At 39.8% G+C, this 15,187-nt stretch overlaps 1 protein-coding gene across 1 annotated transcript in view; it reads right to left on the bottom strand.

Moving 5' to 3' along the window:
• The window catches only part of ATM (ATM serine/threonine kinase), a 67,357-nt gene that overhangs the window by 35,770 nt on the left and 16,400 nt on the right, over nt 1-15,187 (bottom strand). Inside the window, exons 15-26 of the mRNA XM_066619417.1 lie at nt 14,136-14,225; nt 12,314-12,479; nt 11,544-11,743; nt 11,099-11,181; nt 10,865-11,020; nt 10,004-10,079; nt 9,779-9,909; nt 8,767-8,887; nt 5,077-5,253; nt 4,079-4,239; nt 3,474-3,720; nt 815-933 (exon numbers count right to left, since the gene is read on the bottom strand). Of these exons, the coding sequence (XP_066475514.1) occupies nt 815-933; nt 3,474-3,720; nt 4,079-4,239; nt 5,077-5,253; nt 8,767-8,887; nt 9,779-9,909; nt 10,004-10,079; nt 10,865-11,020; nt 11,099-11,181; nt 11,544-11,743; nt 12,314-12,479; nt 14,136-14,225 (1,727 nt within the window). The remainder of the gene's footprint in view (nt 1-814; nt 934-3,473; nt 3,721-4,078; nt 4,240-5,076; nt 5,254-8,766; nt 8,888-9,778; nt 9,910-10,003; nt 10,080-10,864; nt 11,021-11,098; nt 11,182-11,543; nt 11,744-12,313; nt 12,480-14,135; nt 14,226-15,187) is intronic.

Raw genomic sequence — 15,187 nt, 5'->3', positions numbered from 1 at the left:
GCGTGAGGGCGACTGTTTGACCTCTCGTGGGATGAGGGCTCCCTCCACTGCTTGCTTTTTCACATCTGCGATACATCACAGTGAAAGGTGAAGGAAAGGCTGGCCTAGCTTTGTGCAAGTGAAGGAAAGGTCAGTCTTGCTTTGTGCAAGCCGTTTTATAGGCCTTGAGCTATTGCAAGACCTTCATTAATTCATGTAAGTTTCATCTCCAATACACTCATTTATGTAAATTTATGTAAACTTATTCAAATCTGAAATGTAAATTAATTCTTTTTTTTCCTGGCCCCTGACACTGTGTCAGACAGATGATGTGGCCCTCCTATCAAAAAGTTTGGACATCCCTGGTCTAACTGGATGACCTATTATTATGTGCACAATTACAATTCACAGATTCTCCTATTACTTTTGATTCTAACTTGCCACCTTCCCAACTGATTTTAGTACAGTGGGCTTTCCCAGTCCTCCGAAGGTCACTTCTGGAAGTGATGTTTTAGTACCTCCCAAAGGCCTCAGAACACCCTTTGGAGGCAACCGGAGCACAGCTCTGGCCACCTCTGGAGGATCAGAGAGCCCAAGACCCATGGATTTCATCCTCCGCAGGGTGTCCTGGAACGGATCCCCCATGGATACTGAGGGCCCACCTGTTACTTTATTTCCTACTCTTGACAAACACCAGCATGTCTCTACATCCGATTCCTAAGCATATGCTTGACATTTAAAGTAACCAACATAGGCAACAAGTCTACAAATAAAATCTCTCACTCACTCACTCACGTATGATATTTAACATGTAATAGATAAAGGCATACTGTACCCAGCAAATCTTGTTAGGTCAGCATTTTCTCCTGCCTTGATATGAACTGGCTCATGTAAGGTCATCAGCACCTCTACCACAATCTCTGCAAAATGACTATGGAATAAATTCTCCATCAGCTGTCAAAACGATATAAGGGTTGAGTGTCATAAATCTGAAAATCAATAGAAGGTGAATACACCAACATTTAATGAACAAGTAGTCTATATAAAAATTGAATAACATGCTTATCTGTGAATTTTCTCCAGTTCACCACACAGTGGTTCAAAACACTGGAGAATCACCTCACCATCCACCAAGAGGAAGGCAATTTGAGAACAGACTTCAGTTAGGTCTGTGATAAGAGATCCCTCCCACTTCCTCTACAGAGCTAATGACACACACAATACACACACAATAAACCACAGAAGATTCCTAAAGCAAAACTTGGAAAAAGAGGTTCTTTACCAGCAAGGCACTACAGCAACCATTTCATAAAGAAAGAGAAGGGTATAAGGAAAAACTGGAGAGGCTATGGAACACGATGAGATGAACAAGGACAACTCATGGCTCTATACCAACTCACCTGGGGAGGCAGCAGACCCTTTAAGAGAATGAAGGCACAATCCTAAACCTCTGCAAAGCTGGTGCAGCAACTGCTATACTGCTGAGGGTGCTCATAAAGCACTTTGCAACATCTAGTGAGTAAGGAGCGCTGGCAGGAAGGCGTGCACTGTCCCACTAATGCTGGATCCAAATAGGAGCTCTATTCAGGTAAGCTCCCACTGGGCAGCACAGTAGTTGGGGGAAGGCAGAATGGGGGCAGGGAGAGAGTGTAACAGGGTGGGGAGAGGGTGAATCAGGCAAGTAGGGGTGGTGGGATCAATGTCAGCAGCACATGTCATATCCTATTCTCCCACCCAGGCTTGAAAGCCCGACACAAGGTTTCTCAAACTTCTGCCAGTGATTCTGAATGTTCTCTTACCCCGAGGAGACCTCCAGCCTGCTCCTTCCCAGTGCTGGCTACAGCATGAGCTGAGTGGCCCTGTTTCTCTGGCACTGGTTAGGATTGGGCAGTGAGAATCCCTCCAGGTGGTGACCTCACTGAAAACTTTGGAGGCATCTGCAGTGCACACCTAGAGCTGCCTAAGCTAAGCAGGTTTTAGTTGCTTTTTATTATTATTAACAACAGTATTGATATACAACAAAAAGTTCAACAAAAAGTTGAACTTTTCAACAAAAAGTTCACAAAGCGGTTTACAGAGAAAAAGCAAATAACTAATGGCTCCCTGTCCCAATAGGGCTCACAATCTAAAAAGAGGCAAAAGAACACCAGCAGGCAGCCACTAGAAAAGACACTGCTGGGGTGAGGAGGGCCAGTTACTCTCCGCCTACTAAATAAAAGAGGAGCACCCACTTGAAAAAGTGCCTCTTACTCAATTATAGCAGGGGTTTTTACTCCTCCCTTTAACTTTATATAAGCAGGGAAGAGAACAGTCAGAAGCTTTTTGCCCTTAATATTACAGTAGTGTCACACATTTCCTTTGAGCACTTAAGGTCTGGGGCCAAAAGTCAGTAGAATCAGCTACCATGTTCTACAAAAATGTGCATTTGGTTTGGAAGAAAAAGGTGAAGTTGAAGAACAACTTTTTCCCATGAAAGTTCAGAAGAAAGGATCTGCAGACAAAGCAGCCAGATTCAAGATCTGGTAGGCCAACAACAGCCATCAGAATCATGGACAGATAAAGAACAAACTCTCAAAGATTCAAAGATTTTTTGGGTCACACATTGGAGGAGGTTCAGCCTCCAGATAGGGAACCTATGTACAAGAGGTAGGGCAAGCAAGAAGGGCACTCACATAAAGTGTTTGACAAGAGGATAGGTGCTTATGGGAAACCTTCTAGCTATGGACAGCTAGATGCAGTCAAAAGTATTACCTGGTAGTGCTTTTTAACACAGTACTATTCTTAAGAATACAGGTGTGTGCCACTTTGTAACCTACTGGCTTATGCCGGGATCACATGACCGATGACAAAGTGTGGTCACGTGGTCATTGGGGGCGCACACCCCAACCCTCCGAAAGCAAGGGGAGCAGAGTATCCCCTTCCCTGCGGAGGAATCGGATTGTGCCAAGCCCTGCTTGACAGGGATTGTGGTCCCGATCCCTGTCATTAAGCGGCGCACGACTGTATTGTATACCACTTTTTAACAATAGTAGATGTGTAACAAGTGCACATGGATGGCACACATGTATATGCACATGGATAAGCACATGTTTTAACAGGCACAAATGGACAAAATAACAATTGGGTGCAAGGATCCTGTGCAGTGGCCAATGGCACAGCTGTGCAGTTCAATCGGAAGAGAGACACAAAGTGAGGGCGAATAGAGCAACAAAACAAATTTTGGGGTCCAAAAATCAAAAAAGAAATTCAAAGAGAGGAAAGCATGGGAAGAAAAAGGGACATAGGGAGATTAGATGTGTCAGGCAAAGGAACATGGCTGCAGGATTTGGAAGTTTCGGGATGCAGAGAAGGAAGGAGGAAAATGTACTCAAAAATATTTTTCTCATGTGTTTCCACAGATCAAAGCAGAAATGGAGAAGATTAGCAAAAAACAAGGGAGAAGAGTTCCAAAAAGCAATGGCCAGGAAAGTGTTGAGTAAAAGACAAAAAGGTACCTGTTTTCCTAGGCAGTTTTCATCTGTCAGTATATCATAGACTTTACAAGCTATCTCTCTCTTTTCCACACTTTCACCATCTTCATCATTTTGAAAGGCAAAATAAGGAAGAATATTAACAAGGATTTGGGGAAAGCAATGTGCCAGAAGCTGCTGTACATCTCTTTCAATCTTGTCAGCAATGGATTTCACCTCTTCAAGCTGCTCTTTAGCCACCAGTTGTGGAATCAAAACTTTGTAACAGAGCCTGTAAGAATTATGACAAAACGGTTAGAAAAAAACTACATTTCAAATAGGGCAGAGAACACTGGTTTCAAGTTAATCTTCAAAATAATCCAAGGGCTGTAGGCTTATGACAGATGACAAAATATTCTCATAAGTTACCTGTATAAATCTGCTGCTGACTGAAAATGAACCCATTTATTGGGGCAAGAGATAATTCTAGATGTATCAAAAAGAGCCCAAAAATAGGGACTTTTATAGATGAAAAAATACTTTTAAGAGAATTGTCTTAGCACAAATCTTTGGGCTGATCTCAGTATATATTTACAGTACACAAGATTCTCTAAATTTTTTTACCTAGAAACACAGGTTTAGAAATGTACCTGTAGAACTCCTCCAGACTTGAATAATTCAGTAAAACATACGGAAAATCAGAAAGGCTGTAGTCACAATTCAGCCATTCTAGAACAACATAATTTAAGTGGGTACTCATGAAGTCTTCGACATCTTTATATCCAAAAGTCCCAGAAATTTTTTCTAATATCTACATTAGAACAAACAAACACAAAAAGCAATATCAAATGAGATCCATAGCAGTAATAAAAATCACAGTAATCTAGTATCTGTACTACTATATTATCTATAAATTAAAGCTCTGACCTGACAGTGACCAGGTCCCACTGCCCACCACTGAGTTGAAAAAGAAAAAACAAAGCCCCTTACTATACACCGAAGCCCCTTACTATACTCTGAAGCCCCTTACTATACTCTGAAGCATGATTTCACAAACTCAGAAGCACAGGATTTCTGGTGTTAAAGGGACCATATGAATGAAGACACTCTTTCTTTCACATGGTCTCTGTATTACACCAAAAGTATCGCACTTCCAAGTAGCAAAAACTGTTATAGAGCATGGTAAGGAAGTGGATGACCCACCCCTTGCTCGACTGAGCAGAACAATGCATCTCATGATCACAGTGGGCTGGACGCAGAGGCAGCAGACTCAGGTTCAGCAGACCCTGAATTCATTAACCCGTTGCCCCCACCCTCCAATGCTGACATAAGCCACATCAGGTCACTTCATAGCTGGGTCAATGAGGTGCTCACAGAAGTCCTGCGTGTGTAAGTTTCTATCATTCACTTCACTACACAAAAAGTTACGTTTATAGGTGCAATGACCTCAAAACAGTTTGTTCCAACATATATAACGCCATAAAAACAAAGATTTTTATGCGAACTTTTTGTTGAAAAGCGGTATATAAATACTGTTAATAACTGTTAATAATTTTAATTACCACCCCAGGGTAAGTAATACTTTATTCATGAAGCATAAATTACTTGTATATTATATATTTGTATTTAGGTTTTGCCATCTACATACCTTTCTTACAAGCTGGGGTTCTAATCCATTCTCCTTTACACACTGGAAAAATGCAAACAATGCCTGCTTTTCACACACAGGACTGCAGCATAAAACCATAGTTATTAACATGAGGAGCACTGTTTTTCTGTTGCACTCTTCATCAGCAAGATCCTCTTGGTTCCCACTGCCTTGTGCCTTTATTGATTAAAAATATCACAGAATGAAAGTGAACTCCTTTACCTATGTACAGGGTAGATTAAAAGTAAAACTTTCCTGAACAATTTACATTTCAATTAAATAGTGTTCTTCTGCCACAAAGGTAGGAATATCATGAAGAAGGGTAGCTTGCCCAAATCATTTAAGTGTGTGTGTGTGTGTGTGTGTGTGTGTGTTAAACCAGAAGTTCAGTGTGTTGTCTAAGGATCATAGCACTGAAAGGAACTTTAAAGACTGCTTTCTATAATCTATTATAACCTCATGCATGAAGACCAAATTTGCTAAACATAAAACCAACCATCACCACTACTTTAAGAGCTGCTGAAAAGTTTTAAAAAGCTTAATTCTGCAATCCTATGCACACTTTCCTGGGAGTGTCGTAAACAAAGGGTTTTTTTGGGGTGCTTAGGGTTCTTGGTTTTCGAACCCTAAAGGTCCCTTGCCCAGTAGTACTGCCACCACCCTGTACTTGCCAGTGCCTCAGTCCAGGGACAGTGAGACCTTCTAGGTTTAATTCTATCCCTTGCAGGCACTGAGCGCTTTCTCCAATTAAAGCCTCAGTTCTCAAGTTACTAGACCTCAACAAGCACTTGGTAGCTTGTAGAACGGCTAGGAAGGATTCTGAACCTTTATCCCCAACAGACAGTGAAACAACTTAGTAAAAGATATTTTAGCTTATTAAGTACATAAGTTTACACACTCTACAATAAGGCAGCAATTGCTAGAGGCATAAACATCTAGGAAACATATCAGCAATAAAATAATAAAGCTAGCTGGCTATCTCTATTAATACCTATCTCTCACCTGGGTCAGTTACTGTTGTAGATCTCTTAGCTCCAGGGCTACCTATGGGGTCAGGTGCCCATGATGGACAATGGAGCTCACATTGAGTGCAGGATGTTGCACCCAAAACTCTGTCCAAGAAGGAGCTCCTCACACCCCCTGGGCACTCATTATTATACTTCTTATGCTAATAGTACTGAGGTGACTTCATACTTATAAGACTGTCCAATCAGAACCCTTGAGGAACAGAAACTTCTAGAAGTTGGCTTGGTTGCTAATCTCTCATAGTTCTTACCCCTCCCAACTGGAGATCCACAGCTGCACTCAATCACCCTTGATAAGGTGCCTCTCTGTCTGCCAAGGTGCTAAACATTCCAATTGGTTGTAATTCTTGTTATCTGTCCTTCCTGGCAGGCAAAGGAGAGACAACAAATCCTCTTGTTTATTTACTCATATTCCTGCAGCTGGGAACTGCTAGCAATTTCTCAGTTACACTGTTTTAGTTTGGTTCAGGCTTCACATGCCAACCTAGGCCTAACATGTACTTATTCATGACAGGGAGTAAGCTCCATTTAGCACAATGGAACTTATATCCCAGTAGACATGCACACGATTGCGCTGTAAGTGAAGCAGATTATACAGATTGTTACAAAACTTGGGGGAGGGGGAGAAAGAAAATATGTGGACACTGGTTTTGCTGGAAGAAAATCCTTTAACATTTCAAAACATAGGGTAGTACCATCATCAGAAACCCCTTTTGTGATAGGAAAGAGTATTTTGTTGATGTAGGGTTCCTTCTGCTCATGCACGAACCTCATGCAGTAATGAAACATACATTCCACTTATAAAAGGAGCTTCCAACAAAAGAGTGCTGGTCTGAATGCCATACACAGGGTGGTGGTGGTGGTCACATCCTATCTAGATGTTATTCAGGACAAGAATTCCAATTGTTACTATTAGGCATGATGGAATTGTGTGATTCTTCTAAGAAATATGAACTCATATTTTATTATTATTATTATTATTTTTATTATTATTATTATTATTATATACTTGAATGACCACAGAAGAACACTTGCCCCTTACAAGTAAAAACAGTTTTACATTATGACTGGAGCTTTAGGAAATTTATTATTCAAGATGTTTCTACTTAAATTCTACTTCTACTTTTCTACTTAAAATTTTTTTACAAGGCAGCATACAGCCCCTGCTCTGAAAGTTATTCTTCTTATGCCTTTCACCTATACACAAGCCCTTGTTCTGGAATCAAACAAGTATAATGGAATAACCTTCCTAAATGTGCTAATACTCTAAATAACAGTTTAAAAAAATTTACCCTAATCCAACCCTAGGCTAGTAGAGGCTTGATGTAATCTAACAGCAACCTGTTTCTGTTGCCGAACCTTAGCACTATTTTGAGTTATGCCAACAGAAACTCAGGAAGCTTGGCAAACTTTGCAAGCTACATTAGCTTCCTTATACTGAATTTACACATACATTAAAGAAGGTGCAAGGGCCATTTTCCAGAGCAACATCTGAATTTAAGCCCCTTATTTCACGACAACTTATCAAATGAAACTGTTAAGAAAAATTGTAGAACTAACAATAAGTCAGTTGGTCAATTCACTGGAACCAAAATGTAATTGCAAAAAAAAAAATTTAAAAAAATAAAATAAAATTTACAACAGGAAAATAAAATTTGAGTTTGACATAACCAATCAAAGATGCACAATACCAATTAGACCAGTGATTCTTAATCTTTTTACAATTAGATACCCCCCATGGATTACTCAACATGTTCTCATATCCCCTTAGCCAGACTGTCAAAATCATCATCACCACCAGTCCTATTATGTATCTGTACAACTTCAAAAGTTGTCAATACCTTTGTTTTACTTTACATATGGACAGCTCGGAACAGAACACCTCAATCCATATTGATAATGGTGATAATAAAGTAATCTAACTATTTTTTAAAAATTGTTCAGGGACAGAATCTGATAACCCCAAGAGGTATGGATACCCCAGTTAAGAATCCCTGAATTGAACTACAGGTGTGCACCAGTTAACAGCGGATACGTTCCACGATCCCCACTGTTATGCAATTAGTTTGTTAAGTGAACATTCAACCCTACATAGTGCCTTTGATGTGTAAACAGGCACTCCCTTCCAGAACTCTTGTTGGATGCACAGGCTACTGCAGATAGACTGCTTCTTCTTTGCATTTAGTTTCTCTGTTGGGTAAACAGACATTCTGCTGCAGGCTAAGGGAGACACGATTGCCTCATTAAGAGCTTCTTTATTGTGCTTTGACCACTGTCATATATGCAGTCTGGCGTTATGCGGTCCATTGTTAAGCAGTGCACACCTGTATATACACCAGACCAAACCACCAATGTATCTTCCTTTGAAACAATCCAATTCATTATGCTGTTCTCACTTACTTGGAAAGTAAGATGAAAAATTATTAGAATGTTGTATATATTAGCTATTTAGTAGGCAAATAAAGAATGACTTTTCCTACTAAGATTTAAAAAGCAGCACATCCCATTAAATTCCAAGTATAAATTTCTCAGATATTGTACTCTGAACCTCAGTGAGACTGAAGAAAGGATTAATAAGGATGGAGTCTCTTGGCCTATTAACAGAACATTAATGGTCCTTAGAACAGGAAAAGCTGTTACAGTCTGAAAACGTTCACTTCATTACCAGTCTCTTTGTTCCTTCTTGAACTTTGAGGTACAAGTTTTCAAAAGCTTTCTGCTGGAGCTTCAAAGGAAGAGGTGTCAGAAAGCCAGTAGAATCTGTCAGCTTCACATCTTGAAATAAACTTGAGGCCAAGCAGGGATAAAAATAAAGTTTAGAATACTTTACAGATTTTGTTTTGCCTTCATTATGTAATTTCTCTCTCTTTGGTAGTTTTATGACTGAGCAACACTTGCTTATGGTCAAGAAGATACATAATATTATGAAGTTGTTTCACAATTTCTCTCCCTCGCTTCTTAAAAAACCTCCCTAACTTGGAGGTTATATGGGATTTCAGTCTCTAATTCACACAACTTCATCAAAACTCTGTTACTTATGTAAGACCAGACTGGAACTGGAAGTGACTACATTTACACACGTTATTGGAAAAATGCTCCTCTCTTACTGGAACAAGGGGGATATACACCCCTTCTGAGGTTGCTCTCCTCCACTGCATGAGAAGAAACAAGCATAGCTTACTTGCTTCTACTTGTATGCCCTTCTATAAATGTGGTAAAGTGTGCTTGGCAATTCTGAATGCCTCACTCTGGATTCACTATCTGAATAACAGCCCAATCCTGAGATGCCTGGAGCTGCAGGACCTGGCGGCTCCACAGAGGGCTCCCACCAGATCCAGCACCAACTGAATGTAAATTTAGGGCGCAATCCTAACTGCTTATGTCAGTGCTTTCCAGCACTGGCATAGCGGTGCCAATGGGACATGTGCTGTATCCTGAAGTTGGGTGTCACTCACGGAGGCCTCCTCAAAGTAAGAGAATGTTTGTTCCCTTACCCCAGAGCTGCATTGCTTTCCAGCACTGACATAAGGGGTTAGGATTGCACCCCAAGACACCCAGGTCACTACAACCTACAAAAGGCTTACAGCATAAGCCTGTGCATGTCTAATCAGAAGTAAGCCCCATTCTGTTCAATGGTACTTACTTCCAGGTAAACGTGTATAGAATTGAGGCCTTACCTGGTTATCGACATAGCTGCAACCATACAAACATGAAAGCAGCTATCTGCAAGGAAGTGAGGAAAAGCATCATTCACAGGAAGAACTTTATTTTTCACATGTAGCATGGTCCACTCTGAATAAGGATCAGCCTGAAAAAAAAAACTGACAGTGTTAAATTTTTAAGGAACTTGGAAAAATTAAAGAAATACTTTTTTTGATAAACAGAACTGGCTTTTGACTTACCTGAAGTAAGGCTTTCATACAATTCACTAATGCTATTCTTACAGGAGCTGTACACTTGCCTTCATTTGCTAAGTGCCTGGAACAACCAATATTTAAATACTAAATTACAAGAGCATAAAACACACATACACTTTTTCAAATACATAGATATGTCTTTCCATGCTTATAGAAAGAACTTATTCATATAGAGGTTTCAGCACAACATGCGAGTCACAGATGCTGGCAGATCAGACAATTTTTATTTTAGTAAAAGGTAGTCCCACTGCCAAAAGGCACAATCCTTAAGACATATAATAGAATTGCAAACACTTGGATTTACTTTCAAGTAAATATTCACAAGATAGGGCTGCAACTCGATCACAGAGCACGTGCTTTGAATGGAGAAGATCTCAAGTTCAATCCCTGAAAGAATGGAAGAGCACTCTGCACTTGTTAGAGAGCTCTAGAAATTTCCAAGGCTGGTCTAGTGCAGTACAGAGTATGCAACAAGCCAAAAGGATGATTAGTTATATTTACTTGCAATCATTACTATTAATTTTAGGCTGCAATCCTAACCACACTTTCCTGAAAGTAAGCCCCACTGAACAAAATAGGATTTACTTCTGAGTAGACCTGCTTAGGATTGTGCCCTCTGTAATACAACAATAATTTTACTTCAGAAAAAAGCCACACCAAGTAGTTTCTTGTGGGAGAAATGTTTCTGCTAAATAATCATATAACCAATTTACAAATAGAAAAACATATGCAAAAGTCTATGTGATCCAGCCCTTTATGTAACTTAATGACAAATAACATAATGACCACAACTTGACAAGCTTATGGTTGTGAAGTGTTCTGTATCGGAAAATGAGTTTTACATACCAAAATGCTCCAATAACAGTTAAAAACTGTCCTTTAGCTTCACTTAGATCTTCAGCATTTGTTCTGGTAGAGCCCAAAGCGGTGACCACAGGAAGGAGATCACTTAGAATTGCTGAGCAAACTTCTTGATCTCGCCGATAAAAGGAGCATATATCCCTGTAGGAGGGAACAGAACACTTAAGAAGATGTATTTAGAAATTACATACTTTTATTAAATGTGCTTGTTTTTCTTACGGAAGAGGTTTGAGAAGTAAGAGAACATGTTCTTCTGCCAAGGGATTTTCTTCACTGGGAAGCTCCTTCAACAAGACTAAGTACTAGTACAATGGAAAAAAAGAACAGAAAATACTGTTTTAATGCTTTTGTTTATTCATGCATATAAAACATTTCAATTCTTTATACAGCACATTCAGCTAACACTAGGATAAAACATTAATTTGCAACTCGTTTATATGTTGACATAGGACTTTAAAGTTTGTTTGACAGAATGTAGTGAACTGTTCTCTGCATATGATACTCTATTATAATAGCCAAAAGTACAAAAATGCGCTATCTTTTCTGAAGTGTTTCAAGATCCAAGAAGAAACAGCTCTTGCTAGAGCGGTTAGCCCAACAGAGAAACTACTAAACTAAGATTTAGGTAGAGGTAGCCAAATTGAATAATGTTTCATCGTCTTACCACATGCAAATGCAGCGGTTTGCAATAATCAAATGCATTTCCATCAGTTAGCATTAAGATTTTCCTCTGAATTTCAGAACTTCTAAAGCCAACGGTTTGTACTGGAACTGCTGTTACAGCTATACATAAGAACTTCAAAATATCAAGGAGTAGCAAGTCCTGTTTAGTCAGGTGTTCCTCTGATAATGGGCTTGAGGCACCTATAAATAAAGCATAAACACGCTGAAGGAAAAAGACAAGGAAAAAGACAAAAGACATGTATCTCTACACACATACACAGTGAACATGCAACATGAAGTCACTTGTTTCCTGGGCACAAATCCCCGATAGTTGCAGTGATGGATGACACCTCCCCTTCACACTACATAAAGAGCAAGGATTTTACAATGCAGACAAAGGAGAAAGCATATGTGATCAATCCACCAGGCCACAAATCTGGAAGAGCACGAACATCTAGTGTTTAACATCAGCCCCAGATTGCATGCCTTTAAGAAAGATACACAACTTCTTTTGTACTGAATTTTTTTAAGTTTGAACAGGCTCCTGCCACCATCTGCTCAATATCTGAAGAATGATTCATTAGCATATATAGAAAGCTTTGATAACAGCTTTCATTTAGAAATTCTGATTAAAATCATGTTATCACTGTACTTTAAGCTGAATCAATTTCTAAAGGAAGCTCAAGAACTTGAATAGTGGTTCCAAGAAAGCTCTTTTCTAAAACTCCCAGCAGTTGCCACAAATTCATGCACAGAGCAGATTAAAAATACCTGTCAAACTTTGCAACTCTCCAGCCTCAACATCAACAGATTCCTCACAGTCATCATCAAATAGGTCCAAGACAGCCTGGTTTTCTCCATCAGATCTTCCCTCTTCAGGATCATCTTCCATTAAAACTTTTTCTCCAGCTTCACTTGGTTTTCCCGTAAAAACCATCTAATGGAAGTTGATTATTCAGAATTATTTCATGTCACTTTAATAATACCTTATAATATAACCTTTAAAAATAGGGTATTTAATAATTAAACTTAATAAAATCCTCAAAATCTATTTCAGTACATAAACACAGTATCAACCTATGTACAAAGGAGACAAATATTACCCTTTGTCTCTAAAAACAAGTTTGAATGAATGTGTCTCCACTTACCAAGGAAAACTGTTAAAACAATGAGATACCAGCACCCACAGATGCCGACATCTGCAAATTTGATTCAACATGGATGCTGGTGATCCCAGTTTAAGTGTCCTTAAAATACAAAAACAGTTCACGAAAATCGTGAATTTGCTACCTTCGTGAAGCAAAACGGTGCCATTTCCAAGACTCTCAGGTTAATATTATTATTATTATTAACAGTATTTATATACCGCTTTTCAACTAAAAGTTCACAAAGCGGTTTACAGAGAAAAATCAAAGAACTAAATGGCTCCCTGTCCCAAAAGGGCTCACAATTTAAAAAGATGCAAAAAGAATACCAGCAGACAGCCACTAAAACAGACACTGCTGGGGTGAGGTGGGCCAGTTACTCTCCCCCTGCTAAAAAAAAGGAGCACTCACTTGAAAAAGTGCCTCTTACCCAATTAGCAGGGGTTGATACTTACCCAACAGTAGCTCTAAAGACCTTCTTCCGGGTCTCCTAAAGTCACTCCAGAATACACGGTATAGACTAGAGAAGGGGTGTCAAACATAAGGCCCAGGGGCCAAATGCAACCCCCAGAAGCCATTTATCTGGTCCCTGTTATAATTGAGTTCTCGCAGTTTGATAATTGGGCTCTTTCATATCTTGAAAATATGATCAAATTTGCACATTTTCTCTTGTCATTTGCAGCTAATGAGTTTCTATATGAGAAAAAAGTGCTTATTTCTGGCTATCATCTGCTTAATGATGTCACTTTCTGCTTAATGATGTCACCTCCAGCTTCAGTAAACACCATTAATGTTATTTTCAGCTCTCTGTATAAAACTAGCTTGACATCCCTGGTATAGAGCCTGTACCGCATTCAACCACTAGATGGGGCTTCATGTAATGGAATCTAATGGAATTATTCCATTTTTGTGAATTTTTTAATATTTAAAGACTTTTAAACTGGGATCCTGGCATCCATGTTGAGTTAAATCTGCAGATGCTAGCATCCACGGATGCCGAGGTCTTGCTGTATAATGGAGACTGGTTGGATGAAGTGGCAGGGGTTGGTTTCTCCCAGCATTGTTGTCTAGTTTTCTGGGTGATGCAGCACCCAAAGCTTCAGTAACAGGGAAGCAGGATCACAATTTATACCCCTTTCCAGGCTTCTAGTTGCTAAGGCCAGTGGTTCATCCAAGTGGTTGACCTCTGGAATAAGGAAATGACCAGGACCATGGATCAGACTGCTCCTGAGCTATCTTCACCTTTTCATAGGGCCAAAGCGGCTCCCTGGTTTTCTGAAGAGTCTCAGGCAATGAAATTATTTCACTTTCAATAAACATAGGGAAGGCCAAACTCACTGCTTTCAGTTTATGCCTTTCAGGTCCAAGGTTGCCTGTGGTAATCAAACTTATACTGTATGCACAATATCTTGGGAGAAAGAAAAACATCGCAGATTCTGATTACTCACCAGTTGTTTGCAAATGTCTGCAAGGTCATTCATCAGCTTGGATGTTAACAAACGCAAGAAAGTGCCAGACAGAATTTTTCTTGGGCTGTTCTGTCAAAAAACAAAACAAAAGGCACACAGATGGGCACTAATCCTCAAAGTATATCCCAGAGAGTCTGCTAATCTTACATACGTAAATTCATCTCTAAAGTTAACATTTAAAGCAGCATCTTGAAATGATGCTATTGGGTTGATCATGCTGATACAGACAGGGGAAGCGATTCTATTTCACGTCTGTAGTTTTGCTCTCTAAGTTCTTATTCAAAAGTGAACTAAGTATAATGTGTATGTACTAAGTAAAAACAGAAAAAGATAAAGACTGCAGACATTACAATGAAAATATTTTTCAAATAGTACCATATTATCTTGGAACGGTAACAGAATTAACTGCTAGCTTAAAAGAGGGATGAGATTCAGTTTCAAACTTATTGTTCAAGGCTACAATCCTGTACATAGTTAAGACTGCTTAAATCCCACTGCAAGTGATAGCAGTCTAAATAGACATAGGACTGCATCAAATGCATTCCTGGAGTAAAATTAGGCATTGCAGAAACCATTTGCAGACCGAAGTGCTTGCTCTAGAGCAGTAGACTCCAAACTGGAGACCACTGAGTGCCACTGAAAGTGTTCCTGGTGTGGATGGAGCTTACTGTTCTACCAGGGGCCTCTTCATTCTGATGCAGATCACCCCCGACCTTTGAGGGGGCCAGCTGCTTCCAGGGTCTTTCACCCCAGCAGGCTTTGCACCCAGATTTCCAGGCAACTGTGGCTGGCTGCCGCAAAAGTTGAGGGGACACTATGCCAGAATGAAGAGGACCCCAGGAGAAATGGTAAGCTCCGTTCACCTGGTGGAAGGATTGCAGTGGGCGCCAGATCCAACCTATGGGCTGGGCTTTGGCACCCTCTGCTCTAGTCTAGACTAGAGGAAGAATCCTTGTTCTGGAGAAGGGAAATTGTGGATTCTATCCTTACCATATGAATGGAACTAACAGAAATGTGTAACACCTACTTCC

This window comes from Tiliqua scincoides, chromosome 3, assembly GCF_035046505.1.
Source record: "Tiliqua scincoides isolate rTilSci1 chromosome 3, rTilSci1.hap2, whole genome shotgun sequence".
Classification (NCBI taxonomy): domain Eukaryota; kingdom Metazoa; phylum Chordata; class Lepidosauria; order Squamata; family Scincidae; genus Tiliqua; species Tiliqua scincoides.
The sequence above is the reverse complement of the archived record's forward strand: the minus strand, read 5'-3'. Positions and strand labels throughout refer to the sequence as shown.